This window comes from Chrysochloris asiatica, unplaced genomic scaffold, assembly GCF_000296735.1.
Source record: "Chrysochloris asiatica unplaced genomic scaffold, ChrAsi1.0 scaffold00004, whole genome shotgun sequence".
Classification (NCBI taxonomy): Eukaryota; Metazoa; Chordata; class Mammalia; order Afrosoricida; family Chrysochloridae; genus Chrysochloris; species Chrysochloris asiatica.
Genome location: NW_006408522.1, coordinates 10,358,296 through 10,373,450, shown reverse-complemented (window position 1 = coordinate 10,373,450; position 15,155 = coordinate 10,358,296). Strand labels below are relative to the sequence as shown.

At 40.8% G+C, this 15,155-nt stretch overlaps 1 protein-coding gene across 1 annotated transcript in view; it reads right to left on the bottom strand.

Moving 5' to 3' along the window:
* The window catches only part of ANXA2 (annexin A2), a 56,413-nt gene that overhangs the window by 29,416 nt on the left and 11,842 nt on the right, over positions 1–15,155 (bottom strand). Inside the window, exons 2-3 of the mRNA XM_006831584.1 lie at positions 7,328–7,386; positions 3,436–3,535 (exon numbers count right to left, since the gene is read on the bottom strand). Coding sequence (XP_006831647.1) covers positions 3,436–3,535; positions 7,328–7,375 — 148 coding nt within the window. The 5' untranslated portion in view covers positions 7,376–7,386. The remainder of the gene's footprint in view (positions 1–3,435; positions 3,536–7,327; positions 7,387–15,155) is intronic.

The window sequence follows — 15,155 nt, the reverse complement described above, 5'->3', positions numbered from 1 at the left end:
TACTAACTACTGATCTAATAACTGCTAACAAAGAGAAATGTTCCTGAAGAGCTTGGTTGTTCTTATGCACCCAATAAATGAGGATACTGATGATGTCAGCTGCTTTTCATCAAACTGGAATGCAAGAATTCAAATCTTAGCTCTCCAGATGGTTCTGCTTAGAAACAACAGTATTATTCTACTAACTCAGAAAGGGCCTGGAGGTATTTTTATTATCATGGGAGTTTCAGGCAGGACCAGAGTTGATTTGCGCAATCTTTACATTCCAGCGTGCTAAAAGATTTCTCATACCGAGATAAAAGAAGCCTTTGTCTCAGGCCTGTAAAGGGCACCATCTTTGTCAGATGAGCTAACTGTTAACTTGAGTGTGTTTCTACAATAGCGCGTTGGGAAACCACAGGAATTCAGACACACCTCAGTAGTGAGACAGTGAATTTTAGGAAAAAAGGAGTCTGCGAGCAGGTGTGCATAGATGTGTGTGTGAACGTATTTTGAGCCCTGTCTATATGTCAGGCAGTATACTTAGTGTATCACACTTTATTTCACTTAATGCTCAAAACAACTGTATGAGGTGGGTATTTGGTTAACCCCACTTGACTTCAGCACGTCAGCCGATGAAAACCTTATGGATCATGGGGGTGGTTCAGGACCTGTTACGCACGGGGTTACCTTGAGTAGAGGCCAACTCAATGAGAGCCAACAACAACAACATAAGCAAGGAAACTGAGACTTAGCAAAGTGAAGCATTTTTTTTGGAACCAGATTGCAAGTAAATGGTAGAGGCAGGATTTGAACTCACTTAGCTCTCATCGACTAAGCTCCATTGAGCAGACAGGATTATAATAAGATCAACCCTCCTGATTTTAGTTTTATTTTGTGATTTAATTTTCTGATCAACTTCCTGATTTCCCAACCTGACCTTTAACAAGTATAGTCATTGAGAAGCACAGAGAAATGATGACTTTGGAATGGTCTAATTGATCCTCCATTCAGTGGTCCAGGCAGCCATCCTCAGGGGTGCCCACTCACTGTGTCCAGATAGAACATAAGGTTGTTTTGAGGCAGAGGACGCTGAGCCTGATGAGACCTGCAGGACATAAAGTCTCTTTCTACTTGTCTTTGAAATCAAAATCACTCAGTGATTCCAAGTGTCTCAGAAAAGATAACCTCGTAATTTATCCTCCAACACGAAAGTTCTCAATGAAAAGGGCTACTATTAATAAATGGACTAGTTCATACGACCACCCTAGTTTTAGGTTTCCAAATACACCCAGTTGAGCGTTCTGGTTAACTATATGAGGCGACTTCATAAAGTTCATGGAAAAAATGGAATTAATATATAATCGATTTTTTCCACGAACTTTGTGAAGTAACCACATATAGAATTTCTACCCATGGTTCAACAACTTGGAATCCTTGGGTGTTTGGTGGTGCAAATGACTAATGTGTTTGGCTGTAAACTTTAAAGTTGGAGGTCCCAGGCTCCCCAGAGACTCTTTGGAAGAAAGATCCAAAGATCTGCTTTTGAAAAGTCACCTATTGAAAACCATATAGAACACAGTTCTACTCTAACACACTTGGGGTCACCCTGAGTCAGAGCTGACTCAACAACAACCGTTTTACTGGTCAGTCACTTGAAGCACTTGACTTGGAAGAGAAGAATGTTGCCTGGCTTTTGGGCAGTGGAATGAGCCAGTAGCTGCACTCACTGCAGGGTGACATCTGTATCTCAAATCTTACCTCGTACTGGGAGGAAACCCGTGGTGGTCCCGCGAGAGGAAGAGGATGTGCAGCAATGTGTGAACAAGATTCATCACACTGCTCACACTGTCAAGGACTCGGGTGGGGGAGGGAGGGGGGAAATGGAGCAACCCCAAAGACAAGCTTCATGCGCATTGGCCCAGAAAGTTGGATCTATTTACTGCTGTAGATACAGACGTCAACATGAGGATCCTATCACTGCTTGCTCAACTCTACCCAATGAAATGCTTATCTGCTTTATTTCAAAAGGGAAGCTTCTATTCCTCCTGGTGCTCTTACTCATCCTGAACTCAAGGAAATACACTATTTCTGACAGGGATTTTCATTTGAACTCCATGGCTAAGTAAAGATCAGCATAACTTGTAAGCTAAAAAAAAAAAAAAGGTCTTCATTTTTCACTCATTAGGTCAATCTAAGAGCAAAGAGTAAAAATTTCCCAGCATTTCTATCAACAAACATAATGATATCCAAGGAGATTCAGCATAAGAAAGATCCTTAGGGGACACCATGGCCAACTTCTTCCTTCTAGAAGAGAGGCTGAGGCCTCAAAAGGAAGAGCCCATCCCAAAGCACAAAGTCATGAGGTCAGACCTCCTGGCTCTTAGCAATGTGTTGCATTAGGTAAGTCTGCTGCAAAAGAGCTCTGCAACATGTTCAAAAGCAAAGTTGTCGCTTTGAGAACTAAGATGCTCCTGACACAAACCATGGTATTTTCAGTCAGTCCTGGTGCGGTGCTATGGGCTAATGCACTGGACTGCAAAGTCAGTTTGAGGTTCAAGCTCACCAGCCGTTCCTCAGAAACCCCATACAGGGTCACTATGGGTCAGAACTTGGTCACACTTAACAACAACATATGCATGCAAAAGCTGGACCATGAATAAGGAAGATAAAATAAGAATGGATGCATGTGAATTGTGGTGTTGGCCAACAATATTGAAAGTACCATGGACTACCTGAAAAACAAACAAATCTGACTTGGAAAAGCTGCCAAAGCAACATTTCACCTCAGATACTCTGGACATGTTATTTAGAGAGGACGCAGAGGAGGACATCATTCTTGATGAAGGAGAGGGTCAGAATAAAAAAAAAGGAAGACTCTCTAGGAAATAGAATGACAGGGTGGTTGTATCAGTGGGCTCAATGGAGCAGAGCTAGGCAATGTTTCATTCTGTTGTAGTGACTCAGAGTCACTGAGAGTCCGAGTCAATGACATGGCACCTAGCAACATTTCCATTTCATTATACTCTTTGAATATACTTTTGCATGTTTAGATCTTCTATCCCCAAAAGGAACCGCTCAGCAGTGCAAACATTTAATGTGCTTGGCTTTTAACAAAAATGTTGGTGGCTTGAGTCAACCCAAAGGCATCTTGGAAGAAAGACTTGAACTATCTACTTCTGAAAACAAGAAGAAAGAGAGAAAGCCAGTCCTGTGGAGAACAGTTCGACCCTGACACATACGGGGTTACCATGGGTCAGAGTGGATACAAAGGCAACTCACTAGTTCTATCTTAAGAGAGAGGGAGGGAGGGAGGAGAAAGATGTGAGGGAGGTAGATCTGGGTCCACTCAAAATTCTGTGATGATTCTAATGACTAATGTATGGCTAATTGAGGGAAAATAAAGAGATGACTAAAAATACCTTAGTCCAAGATGAGAACAAATATATCACATACCTTTAGTCTTGATGGCGGATTCAATGTTCAAAGCATCCCGCTCAGCATCAAAGTTGGTGTACGCTTTGACTGACCCATAAGCACTTGGGGGTGTGGAGTGCTGAGGTTAAAAGATAAGAATACACAAATAACACACATTTAAGATCCTCATGTTGAAAAAACAACTCTGTAAACAAGATGCTTTTTCATTGCTTTTATTCAAATCATCCTCACACTAGGTATTAGGTATCTATAAAAGTATGTATTTCCACTTTTATTTTTACTTTCAGTGAATGCTCAAAAGCAGAGGACTTGAAAGCACCAATTTATTCCAGAATGCTTTGAAGAGCACTACACTGAAATGGAAACAGTACAAAACAAGACAAAAAATGTGAAAATGCTTGAATGACAAGTGTTTGGCCAAGTTTTTGCTACAGGCAAATGAATTTCCACTGGGTCTGTATCGCTGAGCTTACAGTTCTTTAAAAAGCAAATGTAAAATACTTGCTGGCTTATTTCTGATCACTCAGATAAGCAAGGAATGGCCTCTTCTTCCTTCTTCTACACCTTTCCGCTATGGCCACCACTGTGGCTCCAACGTGGTCTGGCCCAGTGGCCTACATCCTCTTTGTGTTTACCAACTTCCTGTTCTCTCTCTTCTCTATATCCTACCCCCTTCCTTTTTTAATACTATCCCTTCTGCCTACCACTCTCCCAAGTTTTTTGTTTTTTTTTTTTCTCTTTTTCTTCCTGTGGTGGTGGTGGTGGTTATGCGCCACGGAGTCAGTTCCGACTCACAGCAAGCCTGTATAAAGGTTTCCAAGGCTGTAAATCTTTACAGGAGCAGAAAGCCTCATGGTTTCCCGAGATTTACAACCTTGGAAACCTTATATATGGTATCCATGAGTCAGAACCGACTCGATGGCAGTGGATTTGGTTTGGGGTTTGATATTGTCTATTAATGGAGTCCTGGTGTGGCGCTGCGGGTTAATGCACTGGGTTGCAAGGTCGGTTTGAATCACAAGGTCGGTGGTTCAAGCTTACCAGCTGCTCCTTGGAAACCCTATACAGGGTCACTATGAGTTGGAACTGACTTGACGACACTTAACAACAACAACAATTGCCTATTAAACCATATCTTCTTCCTGTACCACTCAAAGCAAAGGGCATATAAAAAGAGTGGCTAATGTGGCTTGGTTGGCCCACCTTCAATGTCAAGGCTTCCTGTCCCCAACTGACCGAGACGCACCACCACCACCACCATCCAGTACATGATGCCCATTCACAATGAGATGGCTTCCCATTGGCTCTATTTTTGTGAAGACTCAGGAGGCTCAGGTGCCCCTAACTAACTCTTCACCCACAGGCATCAAGCTACAAGCCACCCCAGCACCTACACTTGTTGTTGTTGTTAGGTGCCATCAAGTTGGTACCGACTCATAGCGACCTTATGCACAGCAGAACAAAACACTACCCGATCCTGGGCCAACCTCACTACTGTTGCCACGCTTGAGTCCATCGATGCTGCCACTTGGTCACTCCATCTCGTTGGGGGTCTTCCTCTTTTTCAATTCTACTCTGAGGAGGCAGCTTTTCCCCAGTCACATTTTGAGTGCCTTCCAACCTGAGAGGCTCATTTCCTGGCACTATATCTGACGGTGTTTCTCTGCTATTCATAAGATTTTCAGTGACTAAATATTCGGAAGTGGTTCATCACTCCTTCTTCCTTGTCTGTCTTCATTTGGAAGCTCAGCTGAAACCTGTCCACCATGGGTGACCCTGCTGGTATTTAAAATACTGGTGGCATGCCTTTCAGAATCACAATGTGTGTGTGAAGTCCATTATGGACAAATAGTAAATATCCATAACATGTATAGCTGTGAACTACAAATGAGTTATCAAGATGTATTCCTTCTAATTTCACTATTTTAATTTTCCAGTAAGGTTATCTGGATGGAATAGAACACACATTTGCACAAACCTAAAGGCAAAATGTTTTTGTGGCATACTGATTGCATTTGTTATGGTGACTACAAAATTTGGATGGAAATCTAAGGGAAAATATTCTCTCACTGATACACAGGGCCATCTATTATTTACAAAGACAGGCAGTCTGGCCATCAGCCATTTGACATATGGTTTCATTTACCACTCCATGGCACATAACCACCACCACCACCTCGTCTTATTCTAAAAGCAACTATGAGTGGGGAAAAGTTTTGCATAAACTTACAGTATCTCTGGAAACAAAATTAAGTTTATAATTGAGCCATTACCTTTAAAAGCTGCTTGACTGAAAAAATCAGATTAGCAAGGTGAAATTGATCTTTTCTTCTCAAAAAATTAGGGGAGATGTGTGGGGCATTTTCTATTTCACTTCTTTTTCTCAGTGTAGAGAAATGTATCAGACCAGAGTAAAGTAACTTCAAAGCCTGCATGAAGAGCCTTCTCATGAAACCTGCTACTGAAAACAAATCTAAGAATCAGATCTGTTAGAAAAACAAATTACCTAACACCTGGACTTGTCTAGACCTCAACATGCAGCTTGCATGGTTGCTAACAGTATGCATATGTTCCAACTGAACAAGAAGACTAAAAAGTACAGGCTTTATACTCCATATCACCTGTGCTTGCAGAAACCCATTCACACTCAACATTTTGATGGCAAGTATCATAAACAACTGGGAGCGCAGTGGCTCTGTAGGATAAGCACAGGACTGGGAACCAAAAGATAGGAAGTTCAAGCCCACCAGTCGCTCTGTGAGAAAAAGGTGAGGCTTTCTGCTCCCACAAAGAGTTATAGCCTCAGAAACCCTGCATAGGGTAGCTATGAGTCAGAGCAGACTCTTCAACAGTTAACAGCAAGTTCATAAACAATACAAAGTCCAGACTGCTGTCAGCTTGCCCTCAATCTGTCTTTGCATTTAATTTCAGTGGAAATCAGTCTCTAAGTGCTGAGTTTTTGTAAAAACAATTTCTACCTTGATGACCTGGGTGATGCAAGGCATTATTAGATATTTAACATATTCACAACTTATATTCCACTTGGTCCTAAGAGTATTTGAAATGACTTTTAATGTTAGCAGTAATAAGAAAAAAGCAACTGTACCAGAATTTCCAAGTTCACAAATTTCTTTATAAATGAACCATATTAAATTTAACTGACTCCCTGGTAGCCAAAGCAATCTAAAAGAAACATGAAATATAACACTTGGTTTTCAAAAGTAAGGGAAAAGCTTTCCTAGATACAAAATTTATTTTTATTTTTTTTTTTAAATATAGCTCCTTTTTCAGAAAAGCTTCCTGGACACTGTGAACAATGTAGGAAGTCCAGATGACATAGAATTATTTTTGATATGGCAGTAGCTTCTGTCAACCATGACTAAATCCCACGGACATGGTATTACAAAGCATTATCGTAACAGTCTCATTGACGTTATGTATCAATATGTTGTTGTTGTTAAGTGCCGTCAAGTCGGTTCCGACCCATAGCGACACTGTACAGGGTTTCCGAGGGTGTAAATCTTTATGGGAGTAAAAAGCCTCATCTTTCTCCCACAGAGCAGCTGGTAGTTTCGAACTGCTGACCTTAAGGTTCGCAGCCCGATTCGTAACCACTACGCTACCAGAGCTCCTTATGTATCAATATAGCGAGAGAAAATGCCAGTCTTGTCAGTATCAATGGTTCTTTCCTATTACAATGTGATGCCAAAAGTTTCTAGTGTTATATGATTTCTCTCAAATTGAACTCTAGATATACTGAAAGGAATGAAAAGAGGAGGGAAGAACCAAATGATGATTGTTGGAATTCCAGCCTTATTTTCTTTGGATGCATAAGGAAATAGAGTCACATGGCTATCCAGAGGTAGGTCTAATTTGCAAAACATACACAAGGTGAAAATGGCATACTTACATCACCCTCCAAGCTGAGCTTGCATAGAATTTCGTGAACCATAGACATCTTGAAAGAAGCTGGGGGTGGAAAAAACAATGCAAAGTCTTTATAAATAAATTTTCCTTGCCCCTGAAGCACAGTGATTCATTATACTAATGTCTACTTCTTGGACCATTTCATCTGAGGATATTAGAGTAATTTTTACAAATAGATGTAATTCCCATCTTATGATTGGGAAAATTACAGCTTGAAGATGGTTTGCCTTAGGTTTGAGATGTTCTTAGGTTTGCTCTTCCTCTGTTGAAACAGAACTGGGGAGATTGATTTGTGAATGCAACACCAAAATGCTCCCCAAGGCTAATGCAATTTGTTCAAACAGTACAAAACCGAGCCTTCCACATATCATAAAAAGTGGCAAGCTTATCAAACCAGCCACTCCCTCTTTATTCCTCACATGCCATTTCATATACTGAAAAAAGCCCCAAACGAAGACTGGGGCCTGGAACCAACAGCACCTGGTTTCATGTTGTCCCATTTCTTAACACAACCCTAGATTACTATTTATCATTATTTTCTTAGCTCAACGGTGCTTGGAAGATACTAAACTTTTTTTATGTTTTTTATTGTGAACTTAATGAAGATTTACAAAGCAGATCATCAATTTTATGTTCAACAAATCATATGCTTTGCTTCATTACATGGTTGCAATCCCCTCCATATACCAACAGTTAACGGCATTTACCTCTCTATTCACTCTAACTCTTGCTCCGTGTCTCCCCCAGCCTTCATCTTTCCTCTGCTAACCTCCTTTTTGTATATTGTATAAGCCCTGTTACTTATGTTAACGTGTGTCTACCTTCTAGCCCATAAATAATTTCCCCTCCACTCCACCCTTACCAACCATCATATATTGTTTCTTTTATGAAGAAAACCTTCTTTTAACACTGGTCCATTTTTTTTGTGATTAACTCATTTCACTCAGCATAATGTCCTCCAGGTTTAACCATGTTGTGAGGTGTTTCACAGATGCAACCTTATTCTTTACCATTTTGTAGTATTCCACTGTGTGTATATGTCAGTTTGTCTAACCATCTGTTTGATATATCTGTCTCCATCTTTCTGATCTATCTCTTCTAGACAGTATATTGAAGGATCCTATTTTCTTATCCATTCTCCTCTTTATGTCTCTTGACTGGTACATTTAATCCATTTACATTCAATGTAATTATCGATAGGTATGAATGGATTGTTGTCATTGTTCTGTGTATGTTTTTTGTGCTGCTGCTAGATTCTTTGTTCCATATAATTTTCTATGCTGAGTTCATTTGTCGGTTTTCTTTTCATTTTCATATCTGTTGTCTTAATGTTTACCAAATCTTTCTGATTTTCCTCTTTTCTTATTTTGATGTGCAAGTGTATTATTTTTCTTCAAGGTTATACCCTGTAATTTATTCATTTTTCCCGTTTAAAACAATCTGTAATTTATTCATTTTTCCCCTGTTTAAAACAATCTGTTTTATCTTGAAATCTATCTGCCTTCCTTGCTTTTTGGAAGTTCTGCAGCTAAACAATTCCCTCTTTTTGATTTGTAGTTGACTCATTATACACTGATATCTCTGGTTCCCTATTTTCAGTCATGTAAATTTGTTTTACTTTAAATATTTCTGTATCTGGATTGAGTTCTGGGTGGTGTCATCATGAATGGTAATCTTTGGTTGTTGTCTGTTGTTATTGGTTCTCAGTCCAAAGAATACCCATTAGCATTTTTGCAAAATGGGTTTGTTGTTGTTGTTAGGTGCCATCAAGTTGGTACCAACTCATAGTGACCCTATGTACAACAGAATGAAACACTGCCTGGTCTTGGGCCAACCTTACCATCGTTGCCACACTTGAGCCCATTGATGCTGCCACTTTGCCAATCCATCTCGCTGGTTTTTTTTTCTCTTTTTCTCGGACCCTCCACCTTACCAAATATGATTTCCTTCTCCAGTGACTGGTCCCTCCTGACAATATGTCCACAGTATGAGAGACTAAGTTTGGCCACCTTGGCCTCCAAGGAGCATTCTGGCTGCACTTCTTCCAACACAGATCTGTTTTGGTTTGGTCATGAAAATTCCTTTAATTTCTGTTTATCAGGAAATATCCTAATTTCACAGTCGCGCTTGAGGGATAATTTTGCTGAGTATAGGATCAATGGAGAAGAGAATGAAGTTTTCAAGGCCTTCATTCTTCTTGGATCAACTATCAACATTCATGGAAGCAACAGTCAAGAAACCAAACAACGTATCACATCAGGCAAATCTGCTGCACAAGACCTATATATTTAAAGTGTTGAAGAGCAAAGATGTCAGCTTGAGGACTAAGGTGCGCCTGACCCAAGCTATGGTATTTTCAATAACCTCATATGCATGTGAAAGCTGGACAGTGAACAAGGAAGACTGTAGAAGAATTGATGCATTTAAGTTATGATGTTGGAGGAAAATATTGAAAGTGCTATGGGCTGCCAAAAAGAACCAACAGATCTGTATTGGAAGAAGTGCAGCCAGAGTGCTCCTTGAAGGCCAGGATGGCCAGACTTCATCTCTCATACTTCAGACATATTGTCAGGAGGGGCTAGTCGCTGGAGAAGGATATCATGTTTAGTAAGGTGTAGGGTCAGAGAAAAAGAGGAAGACCGCCAGAGAGATGGATTGGCAAAGTGGCAGCATCAATAGGCTCAAGCGTTGCAACGATTGTAAGGTTGGCCCAGGATCGGGCAGTGTTTTGTTCTGTTGTGCATAGGGTCGCTATGAGTCGGTACCGACTCGATGGCACCTAACAACAACAACAAGATCCTTGGTTGGCAATTTTTTTCTTTCAGGGTTTTGTATATGTCACCCCATTGCCTTCTTGCCTGCATGGTTTCTGATGACAAATCAGAGCTTCGTCTTACTGGTTCTCCTTTGTAGGTAACTTTTTGTCTTTTCTGAGCAGCTCTCAGAATTGTTTCCTTGTCTTTGACTTTAGAAAGTTTGATTATGATATATCTTGGTGATTTTCTTTTGGGATTTATACTATTTAGGGTTCATTTAGCCTCTTGTATGCTTACCTTATCATCTTTCATGGAAATTTTCTTCCAACAATTTTCTCTCTACTTGTCCTGTTCTGGAATTCTGATCACTCATAAGTTGTTCCTCTTCATGGTGTCCCACATAACTTTTAGACTTTCTTCTACATTTTTCTTTTTTTCTGATTGTTCTTCAAGCATACCAGTATTAAGAGATTTACCTTCAAACTCACTAATTCAGGCTTCCATTGTTGTGCATCTACTCCCTTGCCCTTTCAATGCATTGTCCACTTCTGAGATCTTAGTATTGATCTTCTGGATTTCTAATTGCAGAATTTTTATTATTTCAAAATTTGCATTTATTTTGTCTGTTTGTTCTTGTACTGTTTTCCTAAATTCTCTTAAAGTTTTTATTGTGTTCTCCTTGCTATCAATCCTTTGAAAGCACCTAATTAACATTTTTTTAAAATTCTTTTTCAATTAGTTCCATTACCTTTTCTCATTCAAAAACATTATCTGGCTCATTTCTTTGAGTCATCTTCTTGCTTCTTCATGTGAGCTAAAATTGTCTGTTGTCTGTACGGCATTGTGGAGTTGTTTTATTTGTAAAAACAAACAGTACAGAAGTTGGACCCAGAGGAGAGAAATCTCTGCTGGGCTCCTGCAGTTCATCATGTGCAAGAGGTGGTTGTGGAAGGGCCATGTCAGCAGAGTTTGTAGCCCTACATGGGGTTTCTATTGGCCTCGGTGTTATCTATGTTTGGGTCACTCAATCTAGAAGTAGTTTGTGGGGGCCCTTGATGGAGACGGTTTCAGTGTCTGTTAGGATCACAGGGAAGCTGGGGGCATGGTGACCGGTTAAGTGCTGGTCTGATAGCTCTTTGAGTTTTGTAGGTCTGGAACCAAGCCCACCTGAATCCAGGCACCAAAGTGGAACACTAAATCAGCGTAGCTGGCCCCCGACTCACATTGGCATGGCTTCCAACCACATGGCTCTGTACTTCCAGAGACCGAGGTCTGCACAGGGAGTGGATGAGGGTTGGAGCTGGCCACACCTCTGGTCACCAAGGGAAAGTGGGGGGAAAGAAGAAATCACACCTTTCTCAGCACCCTTGTGAATCTGCTCTGTCAGATCTTCCTCAGCTCTCAAAGCTGCTCTCAAGATGGTCAAGCTGTGTCTGGTCAATTATTCACAGTCAGTCTCCCTCCCTCACCATCCCTACTCAGCCTCTCCTCCCAGCAAGCACTCCTAACCTTTCTTTTGAAGTTCAGGGTGCCAGAATTTTCATATGTGTCCATTTTATTTGGTCTCTCATATCTTCATTGTAGAGGCAGTATGTCTGCCTAGTCTGCCGTCTTGCCAGACAGAAGCCAAGACTAAACTTTTTATGAGAAAGACAATGGACATCTTTTCTGACATGCACTTATTCCATAAAGGACTGCATTCCTTGTATTTAAGATTGAAAATGGCTGGTTTGAATATCAGTCATCTTCTAGCTAACGCCCTTAACAGAATAGCAACACTAAATAGCCTGATGAACTGGCTTCCAAGTTCTGCAATCACACAGTTCCCAGAGCTGATACACCCCAACCCTTGCCAATGCAGAGTACTCAATTGGCAGTAAATTCATTTCTACTGTGCCAAGACAGGTCCTTCAGTATACTCAGCCACCAAATAAAGAAAACAGAACAGGTCTCCATACTGAAACAGAGGGATGACATTGGAATTGCAGCCACTTTTGCTTTGGTCTCTTTTTGCTTAACATTCTTTTTTTTAATTTTATTTTAGTGTTTTATTGTGAGTTATGTGGCAGTTTACATGGGAGAACATTAGTTTAACATTCATTCTTTCGTATATCGTTTCATTGCCATGGTTACAATCCCCTCGATGCATCATCAACCAACCAAAGGGTATACCCTGCAAGCCTGCCCCCCACACCCCCAACACGGTCTTCAGCACACAGTCGCTCTCCCTCTCTGGATCTAAAGTCTCCAGCTGCTCCATCACTCCACGTCATCTTCTCTGCCTCCATCTCAGGCATCACTGCTTCTCTGGGTAGGGTCCCGCACTCCGCATTTCTCCGTTGATGGTCCTCTAGGAGGTCCCGCTCCTAGACTGGCAAATTAATCACTCCCTTCCTTGCTATAAAACATCTACCTTTACATTTCCAACCCTCACAATCAGTCCTGATAATAATTATTCACTATTGTATCATAAGAGACTCATCTGCATTTCATTTCATCAGCCCTGCCTATACAGATTGGATACTACTCACTGGAGATTCTGCCTTCCTCCTGGCCCTCTGGCTCTAGGTCTTTTTGCTTAAGATTCTTTGATCAAGGAAATTGTACACTTGTAAATTCAGCTTCCTTGTCTCTCCAAACAGTTTGCTTACTCTAAGTATTTTCATAAAACTGGTTTGGAGAGAGTATTCAACATAGACATTTGCTAACTTATCGTAAAGCTTTGGCCTAAGCAGATTCCATGCCCTACGTGGGGAATGTAAGAAGAGAGGATTTGCCTTTATTTGTGGCTAAAGATGTATTTCTGAAATGCTTTCACCCTGAGCTCGCCTCTTTTTAAGAAAGAAGCTTTTTAAGAATGGCAAAAAGAAAAGCAGACATAGCTATTCTAATACTCCCTTGAGGCCTGACACTTTCACATTCTCAAACTACCCTTCCCCTCATATATTCTGCAGCTGTTCATCATGGTAGCCACCAGCCACACATGGTGGTGGAGCAACTGAAATGTGGCCAGGCCAAAGAGAGATGTGCCGTTAAGTGTACAATACACACCAGATTTTGAAGACATACTATGTAAAAAGATAATATAAAAATTGCTTAATTAGTAATTTTTTGTATTGATTACATATTGCAATTACAATGTTTTCAGTATACTGGATTAAATGAAATACATTATTAAGATTAATTTAACCTGCTTCTTTATCTCAATTTTTTAATGTTGCTACTAGAAAAATTTAAATTTACACTGTATCTTGGTTATCTTGTGCTACTATAACAAAAGTACCAAAAGTAGATACTTGGGGAGTCCCACTGTTACGCTGTGGGTTAATGCACTGGAACCGCAAGGCCAGCGGTTCAAGCTCACCAGCTGTTCCTATGAAACACTATACAGGGTTGCTATGGGTCAGAACCAACTCGACAGCACTTAACAACAACAACTTGGTTATCATGTACTACTATAATAGAAGTACCACAAGTGGATGGTTTTAACAAACTAATGGGTTCTCTCACAGTTAAGAAGTCTATAAGTGGTAATTCAAGGTACCATATTCTCTGTACTGCAAGAAGGAAGGTCTTTGTCTCCTTTCAACATGTGTGGGCCCAACTTTTGCCAATAAGGAGAACTCAGTTGGCAGTAAATTACTTTGGAAATCTCCATATGTGTTGGCATCAATCTTTCCCTTGTTCTAGGAGATTCTCAGAACGGGGACCATGGTACCCAAGGACATACTCCACTCCTAGTTGTTGTTATTGTTAAGTGTCGTCGAGTCGGTTCTGACCCATAGCGACCCTCTAGAGGGTTTCCAAGGAGCTAACAGTGAGCTTGAACCACTAACCTTGCAGTTCAAACTGATTGTGCAGTCTAGCGCATTAACCCACACCGCCACACCAGGACTCCTTGTTGTTAGGTGCTATCAAGTCGTTGCGGACTTAATGGCATTATTCACAGCAGAATGAAACAGTGCCCGGTCCTGGGCCAACCTCATCATACTTGTTACGCTTGAGTCCATCGATGCTGCCAATGTGCCAATCCATCTGTTTGGGGGTCTTCCTCTTTTTCTCTGACCCTCCATCTTACCAAACATGATATCCTTCTCCAGTGATCGGTCCCTCCTGACAATGTGTCCAAAATATGAAAGACGAAGTCTGGCCATCCTGTCTTCCAAGGAACATTCTGGCAACACAGATCTCTGGGTTCTTTTCTCAGTCCATGGCACTTTCAACATTCTCCAACACCATAACTCAAATGCACCAATTCTTTTACGGTCTTCCTTATTCACTGTCCAACTTTCACATGCATATGAGGTGATTGAAAATACCATGGTTTGCATCAAGCGCACTTTAGTTCTCAAACTGACATCCTTGCTCTTCAACACTTTAAAGAGATCTTGTGCAGCAGATTTGCCTAATGCAATACGTCGTTTGATTTCTTGACTACTGCTTCCGTGAGTGTTGATGGTTGATCCCAGCAAAATGAAGTCATTGACAACTTCAATCCTTTCTTCATCTATACAGAAGTTGTTTATGGGTCCAGTGGTGAGGATTTTTGTTTTCTTTACATTGAGGTGCAACCCATACCGAAGGCTGTGCTCTTTGATCTTCACCAATAAGTATTTTAAGTCCGCTTCGTTTTCAGCAAGCAAGGTTGTATCATCTGCATATCGCAGGTTATTAATGAGCCTTCCTCCAATCCTGATGCCACGTTTTTCTTCATATAATCCAGCTTCTCTGATTATTTGTTCAGCATACAGATTGAATAAGCATGGTGAAAGACTACAACCCTGGCGCACACCTTTCCTAACTTTAAACCATTCGGTATTCCCTTGTTCTGTTCGAACAACTGCCTCTTGGTCTATGTACAGATTCCTCATGAGCACAATTAAGTGTTCCGGAATACTCATATTTCGCAATGTTGTCCAAAGCTTGTCATGATCCACAGAATCGAAAGCCTTTGTATAGTCAATAAAGCACAGGTAAACATCTTTCTGATATTCTCTGCTTTCAGCCAAGATCCATCGGACATCAGCAATGATATCCTTCATTCCACGGCCTCTT